The sequence below is a fragment of the Corvus moneduloides genome, chromosome 5 (genome assembly GCF_009650955.1).
Source record: "Corvus moneduloides isolate bCorMon1 chromosome 5, bCorMon1.pri, whole genome shotgun sequence".
In the NCBI taxonomy this organism is placed as follows: Eukaryota; Metazoa; Chordata; class Aves; order Passeriformes; family Corvidae; genus Corvus; species Corvus moneduloides.
The window spans coordinates 29086046-29105942 of record NC_045480.1 but is presented as its reverse complement, the minus strand read 5'-3'; the positions used below and the strand labels follow the sequence as shown (position 1 = coordinate 29105942).

Genomic DNA, 19897 nt, shown 5'->3' with positions numbered 1-19897 from the left:
TCATTAGTTAAAATTTATTTTTGAGCAAAATTGGTTTTTTTAAAGTCTCTAAGGACTTGACTATAAACGTCAATCCTATATAAAAGCAAGGAATTATCAGTGGGTTAAATTAATGTTGTATGTTTTTATCTGAAGGGAAACTAAAACCCTTCAAATCAATTCTTGTTGGTCTCTTCAACTTTAAATACCTACTGTCTGAAGCGGTTTTAATCCTCAATGAATGAGACAATGAATGCATGGTCACATTCTGCAAAAGTTCTGATGTAGTTTTTCTCACTTGGCCATAAATCATTTGGACAGAGATTATGTGAATATTGGAAGACTACAGCACAGTTACACATTAGGTTCTTTGGCAGAGAAATAGGCCTCTATGCTCAAATGTAGTTTAAGAAGTCTCTGTTTTTGCTACTCTGAGTTGGCCAACCCTATCCTCTACTGCAGAACTTCCCTCTTACCTCTATCAGTTCAATGGTTTTAGTTGAGCTGTGTTTTTAAATTGTCTTAATAAACAATCTAAATTCTACTTTTTGCTATTGTCTATTACCATTGTTTGGTAAGCCAGCTCATTTGAGTGATGGGATGAATGCTTTTTCTTAGCCGAGAAGGAAAAGATAACACAAAACTGTATACTGAGAGAGGGTAAACCACTATTTCTTTCAATATTCTTATTTGGTCAGGAAGAATCTGAAAATTCAGTCTTATGTCATTAAAAGCAGGGAAATGTTCACTATATGTCTTTAATTATCTTTAATTATATTCTGAGGACTTCTCCAATCTTTATTATTATCTCTATAGCACCTTCCTTTAAGTATACATTGTCCTTAAAATTCTGTAGAATGACTGGTCATTTGCATCAGTAATCTTTGTTGAAAGGAGTCACTAAGGCACCTCCCTACACCAAATATTCTATTAAAATTTGTTACTCACAGGCAAGATTTTGTCTGAGGAAACTTGGTATAATTAGCTCTGAAAATATAGGTCAGCTGATAGACATGTTTGTTTGTTTTAGTGCTAAAAGGAGCTTAACAAAATTAAACCTGAGAAGATGATGAACTAGTAAATTTTTTTCATTGCCACTTAGAATAAAATAGGAAGATATATTGATTTAATTATAATACTAAGTGTAGGAATTTTATAAATTTTAATATTTATTAAAATGTTAATTAGTAACTGAACAATGTCTTTGCTTAGTTCAGTATAAACTACATTGTTATGACAAATTTTCTTAATTTTATTTGAATTGCAGGACTGAGTTTAAGGGTAAATATTTAAAGTCACAGTGGTTTTAAATGCTCATAAAGCTCCAGAATCCCAGAAGGGCTGACAAAATTCAAGGAAGAAAGAAATTGTTAGACAGATTTCTTAAGGTCCTCAAGAATTTCCCTAAAAAGTTCACTGTTAATTTTTAAAAAATTTATTATAAAAATGTTACATATACAACTTTTAGAGTATATTTGGACAACTTGGACATAATTTTCATATTTTGAAACACTTTGACAGTTTTAAACCAAAGGCTTTATGCTTTACAGGAACCATTCTGTGAGGAGTACTAACCAAGTTAAAATTTTGTTCATTATCTTTGTTCAAAAGCCAGAGCTTAAAACACAGGCCAGAACTTTTTTCACTGCCTCTTATGATAAATGTGGGGAAAAACAAATTTGAATCTAAAGTTGCACTGAAAATAACTAAGGTGCACTGGAAATACTTTACAAAAGTTTTAATAAGATTATAGAATAATATTAATAAGATTACAATGGAAAGTTAAGTAGAAGGGTTTGTATTGACGATTACTGTAAAAGTCTGATACAGAATCACCTGGAACTGTTTGATCTCTTTACATCAGGAGAGCTTGACTAGCTGCCTGAAGGTCAACATAAAATATTAAAACTACTGTCATGCCAGTAATGAAGAAAAAAAAGCAGAAAGCATTCTTGATTTTTTGGTGTGCCATGTGCACTGCTTTGCTTATGCAGAAGCATGAGAAATACTCAAACACTAATGCAAGCCAGAATGAGTTCTTTTTGGGAGTGTAACGCTGTTGCTAAGGAAATACAACCATTTTTAATTTCTGATATTGCTCTGTGATCTTGAATTTAAAAGGAATTCAGTCTTTAGGACTCTACTGATTAATTCTGCAGGTTGCAGAAGTGATCCAGGTCCATGGCATTTCTGACATTGTTTCAATCTAAATGTTATCTGTGAAAAACTGCAGTAATGGAACCCTATTTGATGTAGTCTTTGTCACTGGAGAGAAGTTTTCTTCAGTATTTTTAATCTGCAGTGAAAAGTGTTTGGTGTGGAAAAATTACCCAGTTACTGAAACAGAAATAAATTCTGAATAGCTACAGAGTTTAAATGAAAGTCAGATTGTTAATTATATCCTTTGGAAAAGATCTGTGTTATTAAAAGGTGGCAATTATCTCAACAGCAAAGTTGACAATAGTGCAGTTCCCACTGGGAAATAATATGCTTCCCTGAAGGGGCATGTGCCATGTCCTTCCCTGAACCATAATCCTTTCTACAGAATTTTATTTCCTCAATTTTGACCTTCAGAACAGGTCTGGTGACTTGTTTTAGTCTGTGATTGGCAAGTCTCAAAGCAAATTTCCTAACAGAAAGACAATTTATTGAACCACCAAGATATGTCCTACAATAAAGGTGGGGATGAATATCTCCTTTCCAAAGATAACAATTTTTAGAGGAGACATGGAACAACTTCTGAGTCTAAATATTCGCCAAGTTTGTGTCATACTAATGTCAAACCTACTTATTAAATTTTTTGCAAGGTTAAAGAATATTGAACAGCAAAACCTGAGATAATACTTTTCAAGGTCACTTTCTAGATGTTGATATGTCAGGATTAAGGGTGACATTAAGGGTGATATGTAGGAGATATTTGGGGTTTTTAATCTTAAAATACTCTCTTCTACTTGTGTTCAAGATAATGTAGCATTTTCTATTGATTCTTCATACCCTATGGTGATAAAAAATGCATACTTTGTTGAAAAATAATAAATCAGATTAAGATCTTTTCATGGGTCTGCCTGGAGGATTGGAAAGCAAAGACTGTTCTGACTTACTTATTAGCTGTTTGCTTACTTATTCAAAAACTGAGGATGCTGTACCAACCAAATAAGTATGAAATATCTTCATTCCTTTTTATATCAGCAATGTTTGTTAATGGAGAATTTAATGGTTGTCTTTCAATATGAGAAAACCACACTCTCCTCCCTCAGGTGGGAAGGGAACTTGCCACCAGGCGTCATTTGCCCTGGGAAATTCAAAGCAGCCCTAATCACAGAATCGGGAATAGTGTGTAGTAAAGAGAGGAGGAAAAAGAGGTTTTATAGTGCATTATCACCTAGGGAAGCTTAATGATCAAGAAGAGAAAATGATAAGAAATAATGAGATGGATCCTTTCTTATGAGAAGATAGGATATATCTGGGATACAAGTACTGGTGGCCCTGAAAAGAAGACTGTGACTCTCTGCAGGGAATATGGAAAGGAGGTGTAAGTCATCGTTCCATAATTAAAACAGTTAAAAATTAACTTCTGTTCTTTTAAAGCCAGACCATGTGGAAAGTTATCTGATTCTTCTTACCGGACACTCAAAATTGAATTTTCTCAATAACACCACAGAAGTTGCTTTCATGAAAAAAATGCTGCGCAGACAAGTTTGGACTGAATTTCTTGCTTAGGCGCTGGTAAAATAGATGCAGACACCTTTGCAATAATGCTGAAGTTCTCAGTCCTGGCACCTTAAAGAGCATCTAGTTGCAACCCCCCTGCCATGGGCAGGGGCACCTTCCACTAGACCAAGTTACTTAAAGCCTCATTCAACCTGGCCTTGAACACTTAGAGGAATGGGACATCTACAACTTCTCTGGGCAGCCTGTACCACTGCTGCACCACTCACAGTAAAGAATTTCTTCCTAATATCTAATCTAAAGTTACACTCTCTCAGTTTGAATCCATTCCCCCTTATCCTGTCACTACATGCCCTTGTAGGAAGTCCCTCTCCATCTTTCCTGTAGGCTGTCTTCAGGTACTGGAAGGCTGCAACCTTCCAAGGTCACCCCAAAGCCTTCTCTTCTCCAGGCTGAAAAACCCCAATTCTTTTGGCCTTTCTTCTCACCGTGGGAGAGGTGCTTCATGCCTCTAATCATCTTGGTGGCCTCCTCTCAAGTCATTCCAAGAGGTCAATGTCCTTCCTGTGCTGGGAATCCAGAGCTGGATGCAGGGTTCCAGGTGGGGTCTCACCAGAGCAGAGCAGAGGGGCAGCATCTCCTCCCTCACCCTGCTGCCCACGGTGCTCTGGATGCAGCCCAGGACACGTTTGGCTTTCTGGGCTGTGAGTGCACATGGCTGGGTCATGTCCAGCCTCTCACCCACCAGCTCCCCAAGTCCCTCTTGGCAGGACTTCTTTTGGTCTGTACCTGGCCTGTGTTGATACCTGGGGGTTATGCTGACCCAGATGCAGCACCTTGCACTTGGGCTTGTTAAATTGCATGAGCTTTCCTTGGGCCCCCTTCTCAGGCATGTTCAGGTCCTTCTGGATGGCTTCCCATCCTCCACATGTGTCAGCTACACCACTCAGCTTGGGGTCATCTGCAAATTTGCTGAGGCTACACTCAATCCCTTTGACATTGATGAAGACATTAAACAATGCTGGTCCCAAGATAGACCCTAAAATGACACAACTTATGACTGATGTCCATCAGGAGCTGTTGACCACCACCCTTTGGATGTGATTGTCCAACTAATTCCTTATCCACTGAACAGTCTGCCCATCAAATCCATCTTTCTCCAATTTAGAAAGAAAGATGTTATGAAGGGACCGTGTCAAAGGCTTTACAGAATTCCAGATAAACGACATCTGTGGCCCTTCCCTTGTCACTCTTGACCCTTGTAATCACTCCATCAGAGAAGGCCACTAGTTTGGTCAAGCAAGACTTGCCCTTTGTGAAGCTGTGCTGGTTGTATCTCATCACCTCCCTGTTCTCCATGAGCCTTAGCACAGCTTCTAGGAGAATCTGTTCCATGATCTTCCCAGGCACAGATGTGTGGCTGACAGGTCGGTAGTTCCCAGGGTCCTCATTTCTACCCTTTTCAAAAATGAGTACATTTACTTTTTTACAGCTACCTGTAACTTCACCTGACTGCCTTGACTTTTTAAACATCAGTGGGAGTGGTTTGGCAACTACACAAGCCAGTTCCCTCAGGACTTGTCAGCCTTCTTCTCATCCATTGTTACCAGTTGCTACATTCTTTATTAGGGGCGGTTACACTTTCTTTGACCTTCCTTTTCTGGTTAGAAACAGAAAATCAGTGAATTATCTGTAATTCCTGTAATTGCCATTCTTACTCTCATTCCTTTTGATGCCTTGATCAAAGCCTTGTTGTACCTCATGCTAAAAATCCATGTAACTGATAGTTCTTGTCTCAACAAAGTGCAATAATGCAGCCTGAAAGCACCTAATGATTGTAATAGGCAGTGGGTGTGTGCAGGGGAAGACCCTGCAAGTCTGTAAGTAACAATAGTTACTTACTGTAAGTAACAATAACAACATCCCCTCTGTTCGCCGTTTCAAAGTTCATTTGAGATGTGTTTGCTTCTGATTATTTAACACAGGAACGGTAGAGAGGACTAGCAATGCAGAAAGTTTTGCCAAGGTAATTAGGATCCAGCCATGAGTGATTCTGCTTGAAGGAAGGCTTATTGGGAAATATAACCATTGTAGAAACTAGGATAGCTACATGAAGAAATAAAAATTACAAGTAAATCTGATTTTTGCTTTTAAAGCTGCTGCTAATACTAGTGGTATCACTTAGTCATATAGGTTGCCACTTCTATAAAATAATAGGTTTAATATGCACCTAAAATAAACCTTTTAACTAAAAGTTTAAAATTAATGACTCATATTGCCTTACTTTTGTGTCTTACATTTTTAACATATTCATTTTAACGTGCATTAAACAGACATTTTATTACTTTTTGTTAACAGTGAGTCTTTTTTTCTGCCTTGAGCTACAAGGTTCATTCCAGATTTCTGCTACAATTTACTCATTTCTAAAATTCTACTTCCATTCCCTAAACTTTATTTAGAATTTGTTTATTCTTCTTCAGCTTTAGAATTTGAAAAGATCTGTCAAAGAAATCATAGTGAAATAAAAACTGCTGATGGAAATATTATTTCTATGTAATCCTTTGCTTATGTCTGCAAGGCACCACAAAAGTGGAACCAGAACCTATTGATGTGCTGAAGATTTCACAGTTTTCAGAACTTTTATTTCAGATTTTCCATAGACATTGATAAATATAATGAACAAAATCTTGTTTTGAATGTTTCTTACAATTATATCTGTTTTTCCATTTATTGCCAAGTAAAACTGATGTATTTTTCCTGACATGCATCAAGTGAACAGGTGTTGACACACTTTCCTCTGTCGTAAACATCTCAGAAGCAAGAAATCTTTTAAAATATTTACAAATATCCAGGTTATCAGACCACTCGCCACAACATGTTATTGGGTTTTATTTTTTGTGGTTTGTTTTTTCTTCTTTCAGCTACTTAATCTAAAATAAATGTAATTCAAATTTTGTAGAGAAATTCTCCCTCAACAGGGACTGGTGGGCAATAGTTTTTAAAAGTATGAATATACTTTGATTTATATAAATTTTCCTGTAATATCTTCAATCTCTTCTTGGTGTTAATTGTTGCTATATTTCATCTTCTAGCACTTTAAGTTAAAACAGCACGGGAAAGACAGTCCTGTTTCACTGTGGTGATATAGCATGGTCAACACTTGCATACAAACAAGAACTGAAAGACTGCTTTCCAAAATTAAAAATAGCATAATGGATTGTTGATTACCATTCAGCATAACTTAAATGACAAAAATCCTTTTGATAACTTATACACCCACACCACAAGAACTTTGAAAGGTTTCAAAGGAGTGAAGTACGGTGATTCCACACTTAATGTTTTTGCTTCAGATTTTAAGACTTGCATTGGTTTTCTTCATTTGTCTCCATTAAGGTTTTGGGAGGCTTTGCAGTTCAGTAATATACAGTTTTATTTGTTGTGTCACAAGCTTAATGACTAAGGAGTGAGCTTTGGGCATTTAACAAGCTTCCTCCAAGTGTATTTGTAGTGTTGCTTTATTTTTAGTTTGGATGTTTATATCTAAATCCCATTTTAAATTTTATTTGAAGTTTAAATCAATTCCACAAAAGTCACGTCTTTTGTCTGCTATTTAAATACCTGCTTATGCTTTATCATTAAGTTTTTCTATGCATGATCGAATTCCCTCATAATAAAAATTTCATGGTGCATTATACAAGGAAGTAAAACAAGTAGGTTATTTCTGTCTGGAGGTTATAGCCATGATCATTATTCATGTGGCTCTCTGGAACTCTGTGTATAATTCTTGTTGGGTACACCTATATTACTTTGGTAGGTGTAGATGTGTTAGGGTTCAGATTTGGTGTGTCAGGAATCTGGTTGATATCTGTGATTGCCTTTAGTGTATAACAAGGCTGACATGGACGCAGACCAGAGGCTGGGAATCAAGATAACATCCTTTGATGAAAAAGAATTATCTAGAAAGTATGTTTCTTGAAAATTTATCAATAACCTCAAACATCAACTAGGGTGTTCTGTTTGTTTGTTTCAAACTATTTGCTTGTGCTTCGTTTGCCTTTCTTCCACACCTTTCATTTCTTTGGTGAGTCAATTACATGAGGTATATTGCCCTTTTCTCAATGGTGATGTGGCTCTATATCATTATTCGGGCTATTTTTACCAAATCAGTTTTGACATGAAGTCAAAGCTGCTACACATTTTGCCTGTGTGTTACATGAAAGATCTGTTTCGTTGCTTTTTCTGCTTGCATTTTATGACAATTATATGCAAATCAGTCTGGCAACAGATGAATGAAATGCATTGACCTATTTATTTACCTGAATACTTTTCCAAACCTTATCAGTGTGTAAGTGTCATGTGGAGAAATACAGACTTTTAATAACATTTGGTCAAACTTTTCAGATATTTGGAATGCTCCCTTAAAGCAGAAGTCCAAACGTGTTTATTGAAATTTTTCAATCAGATTTGTGATGTTAAGTATAGGTACTAGCAATTAAATTGGGACTTTCAGGTTTGAAAGGGCAATTAGACAGGAAGAACACTAAAACATTATGTGAAACTTTGTTTTGGGAAAGTGGGGATATAGAAAATAGGTAAAAGCATCCAATTAAATTGGACCAAAACTCATATTAACTCTTCAGCTCAGAATTGCACAGGAATAACTTGGACAATAAATTATATTAATTTCTCCCTATTTGAAACACCTGTGTTAGGGTCCCTACTGTCCTGACACCTTGAGAAGATTCTTGGGAATTTTTGAGAATATTCTTGGAAATACTGAATGTTGGTAAATATTGATATACAGGAATATTGGAAATATTGGAAAAAATATTGTGGGAATATTTTGTGGAAGAATAGTTTAATTTGTGTTTTAAGAGTTCCAAACCTGTACAAACTTCCAACAGTTTCAATGGAATCTTCACTTTTTTAAGTACTCAAGAACTCAGCAACTGCTTTCATTTGTAGGACTTTTTCTTTCAAATCTTTCCTAATGCAAATTTCTTCATGTTTTTTTAGGGCTAGTAATAACCTTAATGATAGAAAGTCTGTCTCTGAGACTCCAAGCCCTACAGATGTGTAGTTTTTTAGTCTCTGGGGCTTTATCTTCCATCTCTACTATTACCTCCCCATTTGCAGGGAATGTTGCTAAAACATGCTGATGTTCTGGTTCTGGACAATGGATAACCTCTAAGGAATGCTTTTTCCATCCCCTCACTTTGCTCTGCTTTCTACCCTTCTTGACTGATACTCTCTTTAATATCCTTCTTCTAAACTTTTTGCACTTAATTCCTCCAAGATATTCTTCACATTTGTTATCCCTCATGTGCCTTAACTGCAGTTGCCCCTGTAGTTATTGCACATCTACTCATCTGTTCTTTGACTCCTGTGGTCTGATGCACTGACCAGAGTACTAAGACTTTCTATTTCTTTCAGTTCTCATTTTGTTCCTATGGAGTGGTCAAATAACTCATACATATTTCATTCTTCTGTCGAGGTCATTGACCAGATGCAATCAACTTGTCCAGTGGCACCCCCAGCACAAATCCCTAAAGCAACAGGAAACTGTAGTGCTCCTCAGCAGTGGGGAAACATGTTCTCTGTGTTTCTTAAAATCTGGTAATGGTGAAATTCTTAGCAAACCAAAGTCTAATACTGATTCTTTTTTCTGTTTTCTGTTTTCTGTAAAGGTGCCTTGGCAATGTAATGGTCATTCTGAGTCACTAGTGTATCAGGGTATGTTTGGGAAGAGTCCTGGTTCTGCCAGGAAAGGTTCTGTCACAATTATTTTAGCTGCCCATACTGGGAATAGGCTCAAATAAAATAACAATATATAATCTTGCATCATCTTACAAACTGCCAGCAGATGGTGTGGCAGATGTCAAGTCCTACCTACTTATTACATTACTTTTTACATCTGTATGACACCATGTAGAAGTCCAGAGACCTGAAGTGATGCACTTGCCTGAGCACAGAAATCAAATCATAAAAGAGCCAGTGCTTGCACTATAACAATGTAGACATATTGGTACTGTGCCTGAGTGTCAAAGTTGGTGGTATTATCATAATTAGCTGTGTTCTGAGCATGTCTGGGATTATATTTAATTATACAGTGTACCATTTTACCTAAAGTAAACCAATGTTTTATTAAACTAACTGGAATTAGATTTCTCCATTTAAAGTGTTTCTAATTTAAAAGGTTCATTTTGGAAAGACTCTTCAAAACTGAGCTAATTAGCTGGGATTGCCTATTTGAATGCTGAACAAAATGCATGAAATTTGTCCAAAATAAGTTAAAAATAATTGAACCAGCTGTAAAAAAATATTAGTTTTTCTATGATTGCTCATGCAGAATATTTTTTGGTAAAATTATTTTATAAAGCAGTCTATCAGTTTTTCATATACTTACAATAATATGCTCATCTAATTCTGAAAGCAAATGTTGATATTTATTACTGAACTGACTCACTCAAAAGAAAACCCCAAAGCAAACAAACACAAAAATCAGAACCCAGACCCTTTTTCCCCAAAATTTTCAGTGTATGAATGGATTATACAATTTATAAATGGATTACAATTTGAGAAAGCTTTCTGAAAATATCCTCTAAATTACTTAGATTTTCTTTCCCTTTATGAATCCTATCTGTAAACCTGTTTCTGATGAGAAGTAACTATAGTAACATGTTCATCTGATTTACCTTTAATCATGAAGTTGTAACACTTTGGGGCTCGTAAGAGTCAACTCATACATTATCATGAACAGCAGCCAGTTCTTCAGGTCCTCATATTTGTCAGGAGGCACTGAGGGATGAATGCTCCTTAAACAGTGAGGGGAGACAAGGAGTACACCCCAACCAGAAGGCCTTTGAGTGGGACTGGACTGAAATACATCACCCCAGAGAGGCTGGGTAGGGCCAGTAAGGGCTGGTAGAGCCCTCATGGCCCTGACAGTATTCCTCTATAATATTTTTGTTGTTAGCATATTGACATTATTAAAACTCTATGTAACTGTAAGAATGTTCTTATATTGTTGATTTTTGTTATCTACAGTATAATTTTTAAAATGGCATCAAAAATCACTGTAAACTGAAGTTTGCATCAAGAGAGTAACAGATCTGGTCATCCAGAAAGAAAATTACCCAGTGTTTTTATGCTTTAGGTATATTTGTATTCCTATGACTGATATTCATTGCCCTTTATACTCTTACAGATCAATAATTCCACTGATTTCAGCTAAGTCTTCCCTGAATGTCTAGATCCTCTGAGTAGACTATATTTGAACTCCTTGAACCTCTGTCTTTAGGCACTGCCTGTGTAAAATAAAGTGCAGGTAAACCATGTAGATGAAATGCTGGACTGCTTAAATTGATAGGAGTTTTGCCACTGTGTTTTCTTTGGTTCAGAATTTAGGCTTGCTGCTCTGTATTTTTCATCCAGAAACTGAGGAATATAGATTTAAGTTCTTAACTGCTTCATCCCTCTTTTTTATCTTTTATATAAGACAAGGAAAGAAGAAGAAGGAAGGCTTGGCTCACCTATCTTTTCATTATCCTGTATTTCAGAATTTGATGTTCAACGTTCTTTTTTAAAAATTAGAAGCTGAGACGCATATTTTAGCCTGAGATTTGTGTTAAGTATTTTCCTATGGTGAAAGGAAAGAAACCTTCAGATCAGATTGGGATAAGTTTTTGTGAGTGTAAGTTCCCAAACTTTTGCTAAACTGGCAAAAATAGGCATGGCAGTATCCTCCCTTGCTAAGGGTGAGACTATTCTAACTGAGAAGACTTTTCACCAAGTAGTGACTAAGCAAAAGTGAAAAGGGCTCCTTAAAAGCCTTTGGCCTTGCAGATGCCTATTAGGACACCTGCCTTTCCCAGAGCAGCAGTTACCTGGACTAAAGATTTTCAAAGGAGCGTAAGGAAAGTGGAAATCAAGTGTTGAGAAAAAGGTCTTTAGCAGCTGCTTTTGTTGCCAGAAGCTCCCTTGATTGCATCACATGTTTAGCTCAAACTAGTAAAATTGAACACTGTGTCTCACTGATAATTATAGCTTTTTATCTAGAAGATGGACAAGCCAAACAGTGACTTTCATCTGCCAGACTCTGTGATGCAGAGCTAATTGGCAGGATGTTAGAGAGGTCATAGCATAGTCCAGTGAGAGATTAAATACACCTGAACTCTTTGAAATTAACTCAGAATCATTTCAGACTTCCCAGGGAACCGATTATCATTTAAAGTTAATAATCATAGTGAAAACAACTGGGAAGAGTGTTTCTCTTTCTACAAGAAAGCCCTGGATTCAAAGGAAAGGACTGTAAGGTCTGGAAAATTTTAATGAAAACCTAAAGCATCATTCAGGTTAAAATTAAATCTTTATCTATAAAGATAGATATAGTGATATAGTCTCTTTAAGTCCTTTCCTTCTCATCTAAAAAACTTTCAAGAAGAGCAAGAAGCAATATATTAAGAGACATACACAAGAGGTTTATTTAAAATTATATGCTCAGTCCAGGGATGACCAATAATGGATGCCCGGGGAAGAATCTAAGAACATAACAAGTATATAATAAATTTCCCAAATATCTTCCTAGCCCTTAGTCATTCCTACCTAAGACACATCCCCAGGTGTTTCTGTCAGATGACTTACTGCTGTTGGATAAACATACATAGGCATACTGAGTGCTAGCAAACTGCCTGAAGCGTGGGGTTTTAGGTGATTCCAGGGAGAAAAGTGCCTCTCTGCAGCAGCAGTCACAATCCTACTTTTTCTATTCTCTCATGCACTCACCCCACTCCAGTGAGAGCATGACTAGTGAGCTTGCTCTTTTCTTCTTAGGCTATTTCTCTTGGCTCTCTGTTGAAGCTCTTCCCCTTTCCTGTGCATCTGTGCTTCCCCTGGAGGAGTGCATCTGGCTCCTCATTCTTCAAGAAGCAAAATTCAATTATTTCTGAGATTTTTTTATGCTGGCTTTGGACACAGGATAAGCGTCAAATGCTTAAACCTAGCTGGATGCTGAGAGCCGTGTAGTCATCCTGCAAATTGACTCCAAAATTGTTAAAACTGTATTTAACATCGTAAAGTGTTTGTCTCCTTGCTGTATGTTTGATCCCTAATAGTACCTCTAAGGTACTACTGGCAGTGGATCAGGGATCTCTGTTAGATCTCACCTTCCAGTGCTCTCTTTCATTGTTGTTTTGGGAGTAAAAATTCTCTTTATCATCAAAGGAATTCATTTCTGTGTTTGTAAGGTTTCAGTAAGTGAAATGCAAATATTATAGATTGTGCAGATTAATAGAATAATGCAATATACTGTTGGTTAGGTAGTTAGAAAAGTAAAGGTTAACAATATATGGGAAAGGCTAGTGAAACAGATTGGCGTTAAGGTTTTGTGAATTTGGAACTTAATAATATTGACAGGAAATTAAATCCAAATTAAATAAATCAAGTTCAAATCTGATTTCTAAAGCAAGGATTGTATGCAAAAATATTTCAAGTTTAAAATAGTATTCTTGGTATTCTTTAATATAAAATTTTGACTTTTAAAATATTAATGAAATTATAAGAAAGGCCTATTATACTTGACACAACTTCCCTCTCAGCATGCATGTTTATGTTAAGTTCTAACTTAATTTTACCTCAATTTTTTGTTCTCTCATTTATTGTCTCATACATGTTTCCCAGGATAGCCCACTGGTCTTACAGTCTGACAGAAATGTAACAGTGAATGCAAGAAATCACATGGGACAGTTAACTGGACAACTGACAGTAGGTGAGTGTTCTTTATTGACTGTTATATTTATCAGTTTAGCTTTATTAATAGGTTTCATTAATTAACATCACATATAAAATATTCCCTGAAAAGCCATGGAATAAAATCTCATCACCATATTCAAGCAAAACCCACTGCATACAATGGATCATAAGAGCATGATTCAGCATTAGCTCAAGGAAGAAAAAGTAGAAATGCCTCAAAATAGCTAAAACAGCTTAATGAAAAGTTATTATTTTTGAGACTACTGTAACAAAACAAACTGAAAAAGCCTCAGCAAAATATGTTTCAACAACACTTTCAGTGGGAAAATAACCATAATTTTCTTACAATTTCTGTCAGTCTTCCATTACTTCGGTGGTAATTGCTTTGTCCCTGTCACTTTTGTAAGGCATTTGTGTCAGTACAAATTCAAAGTAGTTGGAGTAACAGAATGTAAAAAACCAGAAAAAAATCCCAAAAATCGAAATGCTTTCCTAGTCACTGCAAAATTTAAATGAAAAGTTAACATACTGGCAGTCATTCATTAGAACGGATATTTCACAAAGTATAAAATACAGCTGTTCCAAATGAAATAGAAATAAAAAATCCTTTACTTATCTTACTTATCTGTTTCAATTACCATATACTTTCCCCTGCTTTTATGAAGTTTACTGTGTTATCTTTGGTTTTAGTACAAATCATACTTCTTGCGTTAATAAATATGAAGTAATATTTTTTATATTTTCTGAAATAGGAGAGTACTGATATTAATTTATTTTTAAGAATATTAGGCAAAAAATTCACTGAAAAGTAACATATTCATTCTGATACAAAACAATATTTATTGACTGGGAATGAGATAAAAAATAAAACAACATACATGTGTAAGACCTTAGTGTATAAAATTCAAGGAGACACCCCTTAGACTCTATGTGTTTTCATTTTTTTCACTTTACTTCTGGATTAAGATGTGTTTTATTCATTGTTTTTTTCTCATGTGCTGGGGGTATGCCCACAAACAATTTTAAGTTAAACTCTAGTTGTAATCTATACTAAGTTTTCATACTGACTGAAGACAGTGGCTTCTAGTTGTAAAAATCTTTGGCAAGTGCACACAGTGACACACCATCTGCACTGATTTCCCTGAATGACCACATCGAATGAGTGTGCAAGGGTAACCAGACTTGCTAGCAGGTACAGATGAAGAAAATTAAGCTAACACCTGTTCTGGCCGTATTGTACTTGCCCAGTGCAATTACGGAACACCATTCTCTATCATCTGGTAATTCTATTGTTAAAACCTCTACTTCAGCTGGTAATTGCTAAAAGGTGAGTTGCCCATGGCAGACATTCACATTGGATGACATAGATATAATATTTTTATCACTGACATTATTCTGGCTGAGTGAACCCAGCACAGAAGATAAGTGTGAATGTATTGAGACTGACCTACTTAAAGGCATCACACTAGAGGTTAATATTCTAAAAACATGAAGGCCTGAAAAAAACCCTGTGTTTTTATGTTACCATTCTTAGGGTGAACACCTTAAACTTCTTGGTGTGCAGCTGATGCAGTCTCTGGAGAGTAGAAGCTTGTTAAACTGCAATATGTATTTACATTATTTCTTAATCTATCTTCCTCTATATTTCATATATGGCCTTCACTATTTCTTATATCAGTATAAAAATCTTATTTATTATTTTGCAAACCTCCTGTACAGCATTGGATGCATGTTAAAATATTCCTCATCTCTTATTAAATATTTTTTACTTAGTAAAGACAGTCACAACTGCCAGTAGAATCAGTAAAACCTGGACCTTCTACTATTAGAAATCAAAGAAGTTAACAGGAACCTAAAAATAAAAATATATATTTTAATGCACTCCCTTCTAAACTTTTTGTTGTGTAAGACAGAACAGAGAAAGACAAGTTTTTACTTTTGCCTAGGTAAAAGCATGGCCATATTTGCTGAAAGAAAGGGAGAGGACTTTTCTGTGCGGGGTTTGCTGACATAAGAAAATATACTTTTCTATTAGTTGTAAATGCGCCCCTGAAAGTCCCTGTCTTTAAAAATGCTCTCTGTCCATTCACTAGTGCTGTGTGCTGAAGCAGCTGTTTGTGTGGCTGCCCAGTGAAAGGAATGAAAGTAAACAGTGAGGAGAAATGTTTTAAACAACAACAAAAAAGCAAATTATTATGTCTTGGTGGAAAAAATTTTCTTGTTAACAACTTTGCAGTGTCATTATCTGTTCAGCCTTTAAAGAGTTGAATAATAATCATGAAAAAAAATATAGACTACAAGTTTATATGCATGGCAGGAGCATTCTACAAAGAAGGATGCCAGTGCATTCAGAAGCATGATAATGCACTTTTTATACATGTGATATCATTGGCATTTTATCCACATTTCACAGGACTGAAGCGATGTTACAAGCCAGCAAATAGGCTGGTCTCGTCTTTGGTAACCAAATTGCTGCTCATGTCAAATTTTAGGACAACTAAAAATTCTTTCTGTGGTGTTTGTGCCATGTAAGACTAAGAAAGACTTAAGAGCATATAATTAGAACTGTAATGGGAAGATAGATTAATGTAAAAAAGTTGTATTGTGGCTAGGAGGAAGAAGGCTATATGTTCACTCAGGGAGATGGAAAAATCCAGTGAAACTATTAACAGGTATTCAATTCTGTGGGAACTATGGAAGACAAAATGCATCATTAAACTGCATCATTAAGACATCTTGGGAAACATCCTAACCTAGGAGGAGTGAAGAAAAAATATATTAAATAAATTTTAACAAAAGTAACTAAGTGTATCAGATGATTGAGTGGTTTCATATTTAAATGGTATAAATTCAAGTTATGCTCCAGGTCATACCAAAACAAGGGTACACCCATTATTGCAGTACAATATTTTTATACTGGCACTAAAAACTACACAGAGAGAAAGTACAGAGAGAAAGTCACAGCTGTAGCAATGCTTTCTGTTGGGATCTGTACCAACTGAGCAAGAAATGTTGGTTTGTATTCCAGTCTATTCATGACATATGCTCTGGAAACTGCCAAGTTTGTGTCTGGATCTCCAAAAGGACTCCACAGACTTCAGTTTTTAGACATGCCATTTAAGACCAATGGAGCAGATGTACCACAGACATGAATTGTATCTACAAAATACAGATGAAAAAATGCCAATCCATTGAATTTTGTATATAAGCTGGATAGTGATCACATCTCTCCCCTCCTAAGCCTTACTTAGTAATACCTTTTGCATTATGCATTCTACTGAATTACCTTTATACAACCTTTTTTCTCTGTTTAATCAATGTTTGCATTGTTTATATGGAAAAATATCTATTTTTTTTTCTACCAATCTTAGAAATGCACATTAGTTGCTCACCTTGAGCCACAAGTCTTTTGTCTCCATACTGTCTGCACATATCATGTATAACTTTGCCTGCTTTTCAGTGGAGTACATTAGTCTCGCAAGCACTAAAAAAGGTTAATGTGACATTTGAAAGGCACATTTGTATTTAATGTAAATTCATCCTCAGACTGGATTTTTATTTCAGCTTTTTTTTTTTTTTTTTTTTTTTTTGGTGAGAGGTTTTTTCCACTTTTTTCCTTACTGCAACAATTGCTTCTGACAGCAATTTTGACCTTTATCTCTTCATAAAGAACTCTGGGGATATCTGAAATGTGCAAAAAAGTGCATTTCATTTCTGCTAAGCTTTGAGCCCTCAGACTGAATCATAAGTCTTACAGAGGTCCAGATCTGTACAAGTCGCAGCTTTAGAGAACTCCTGAACCTGTCGCTCTACACACTGAGATCTTCAGAGCCATGCAAATTCAGAAAAAATATTTGAATACCAAAGTTATATCACATTCTTGCAGTTACTTTTTGAAAATAGCAGGCAGATGTATGATTTTCAATTACAGCACTGCTAAAGACTGATAACATTGCTAAAAATATATTCAAATAGCTTGTCAAATTTGGAGATCCTTTCCATACATTTACGACAAAACTCGTCTTGTGCATTCGATATCTTTTTCTTTAAAATGTGCTTGCTTACTTGCTGTGTTCCATCAAGAGCACATGGGTTATTGTGCAGAAACTATTGGACATTAGAAACTGCAGCTGTGTAACTTTGTGGGAGTGGGAGTCTCCATTATTCATACCTATATCGCCCATGGCAATTGCATATGCTTATATCAAGTGATACCTCACCAGGTGACACATCCTGCTACCCCTTCACTTCTGAGGCGCTCAAAGTAACTCACCACCTAAATGTCGCCTCTGATGTTCCCTATGCAACCTTTAGATATCAATGAAGATCTGAAGCAAGGTACAACGTTTTAAGCATTCTTGCTTTTAGAATCTGCGAGAGTAGCAAAATATTGTAATATATTCTTACTCTGTGGGGTAGTAACAATAATAATAAGGTACATGTAAAAATATGTGTACGTGTTGCTCTAAATCTTTGATATTGTCAGACATTTACTTAAGATTTTTATGAACTTGAACTAAGTATCCATTAATAACATGCTGAATTAGACAAGAAATGTTTCTGTATTTTTTAATCTTGTTCGCATACACAGTAGCCTCAAATGTAAGGTCTTTTCTCCTAAGCATTGCAAGAAGAGGGTGGTTTTAGACTGATCATACACATATACCCTTTCCTCACTGTAGGAAAAGGGAAAAAATGGTCTCAACTCTTTCTTATCTGCACAGTTGTGCTTGTATCATCTGTAGTAGGGTGCTGGGAGGGAAGGGGTGGAGTTGGTTTACAATACCTCATTAGCTCTTTCTGCCCTTCAACTGAGAAAACATGGATTAGAACTTGTCAGGAATATGTGAAATAAAGACTTTCTCCTTCCGCTTACGAAGAGGTTTGCCTACCTGTTGTTCCAAATTTCAGTAAGATTTTCAAAATTGAAATAGAGTAAACATTCTGCTAGTCTAATTTTCATATTAAAGCACTTGCTCTTGTAACCACTGTGGTACAGTAGGATAATTATTATTGCCAAGAAGATATGTTGCTAAAACAAAGCCAAATAAATGAGTTATCCATTTCTCAGCATTCTCTTGATTTCTATTCCTTAACTAAAATACAGACTGAATAAACACAAATTTTGGTCCTTAATACCACTTTACCATACCTAGATGAATTAGTAGTCCAATTTTTGCAGTTATATACGAAGAAGAGTATTTCACATTGAAATTCAGACTGAATAGGTAATAGCTTAAAATCTTCGTTTGGCACATTTTGTCATTTATCAAGTTATTCTCATTGTAGCAAAGGTTTTTAACTTATACTTACTTCACTTCCTCTTAATTTTCTAATACAAAAAATAAATGAACACAGAATCTGTAATTTTTGGGCAAAATAATTTGCATTGCTTATATTTTTTCAGATGTTTTTGCATCTTAAATAGAATTTTCTGTTGACAATTGTCTGATGTTTTCCCTGGTTTTAGATTAGGTATTTGTCATTCAGAGAATATTTGGATAATTTACCCAGCAAAATCTTATACATAATGAGTGTACTAATTTAAAGTATAATGGTTCTTAAACCTTTATAGCCAGTTAAGTACTCTTTCCAAGTATAGGAATATAAACAATTTATCAGGAGGTGAAAATACAACCGATGTGCTAGTTTGTGGTACAAATCCATTGTCAGGTCTTTTAAATGGAGGTAACTGGGACATAACTTGCTCTTTTTTATACAGGTCCGTTTGCCTTGTACTTAACTGCAGGGTTAAAGGATTTCTTTCAGCTTCAGGACTCACTGCAGAAGGAATGATGGAGCAGTGCCTGGAAGGCCATATGGCTTTATATCTCCTCCTGGCAAAGCATGCAAGATGAGCCAAGAGGCAGTCAAAAAGTGAGCCATGTTGCTCATAACAATTGAAATGTCCAGCTGGAATCTCAGTCTCATCTCTTCTCACAATTTACAGGGCAATGTGATGTTGCCTCCATTTCTGTCTGTCTAATCCATGGAAAAGTCTTTTTACAAACCATCTGTGCTGTAACAGGTTTTATGATAGGAGTTCACCTAATATATATACCCTTAATGACTTTGGCTAAACTATCTTGAGAATCCATTCCCATTAATTAATTATCTTGAAGTGCAGAATTAGGAAAATGTGAAGCTCTCTGAAAACTGGTCAAAAAAATAGGTCAAAACTTTGACCTATTTGCCAGCACTTTGATGGGTCTGCCAAACTAATCCTGAAAAAATTAACATTGTAATTTATTTGAAATTCGTCCATATTTCTCTTGCAATTCTCTGTTCAAGTAATTTAGAAATAATAAAAAGCATCAGGATTTGTTTGTTTTGATTCAGCATCAAGAGGCAGGCAATTTTTTTCTAATTTTTGTTACTATTTCACTTGGAAATTGGTTGCATCATTTTCTGTGTTAATCTTCATATGTGCATTTGAAATTCAGCTATGGCAAACATGCCCTGGTGACAAAGCCCTTGCATTAACTGGATTGAAAAATAG

The 19897-nt window shown here is 35.7% G+C and overlaps 1 protein-coding gene across 3 annotated transcripts in view; it reads left to right on the top strand.

The window, feature by feature from the left end:
* SGCZ (sarcoglycan zeta) overlaps positions 1-19897 on the top strand; it is a 420887-nt gene that overhangs the window by 328528 nt on the left and 72462 nt on the right. For all 3 annotated transcript variants that reach the window (XR_004240334.1, XM_032109901.1, XM_032109902.1), the window contains exon 4: positions 13327-13414. Coding sequence is in view for 2 of the 3 variants with exons in the window: in XM_032109901.1 (XP_031965792.1) it covers positions 13327-13414 (88 nt within the window). In the remaining variant the exon portion in view is untranslated. The remainder of the gene's footprint in view (positions 1-13326; positions 13415-19897) is intronic.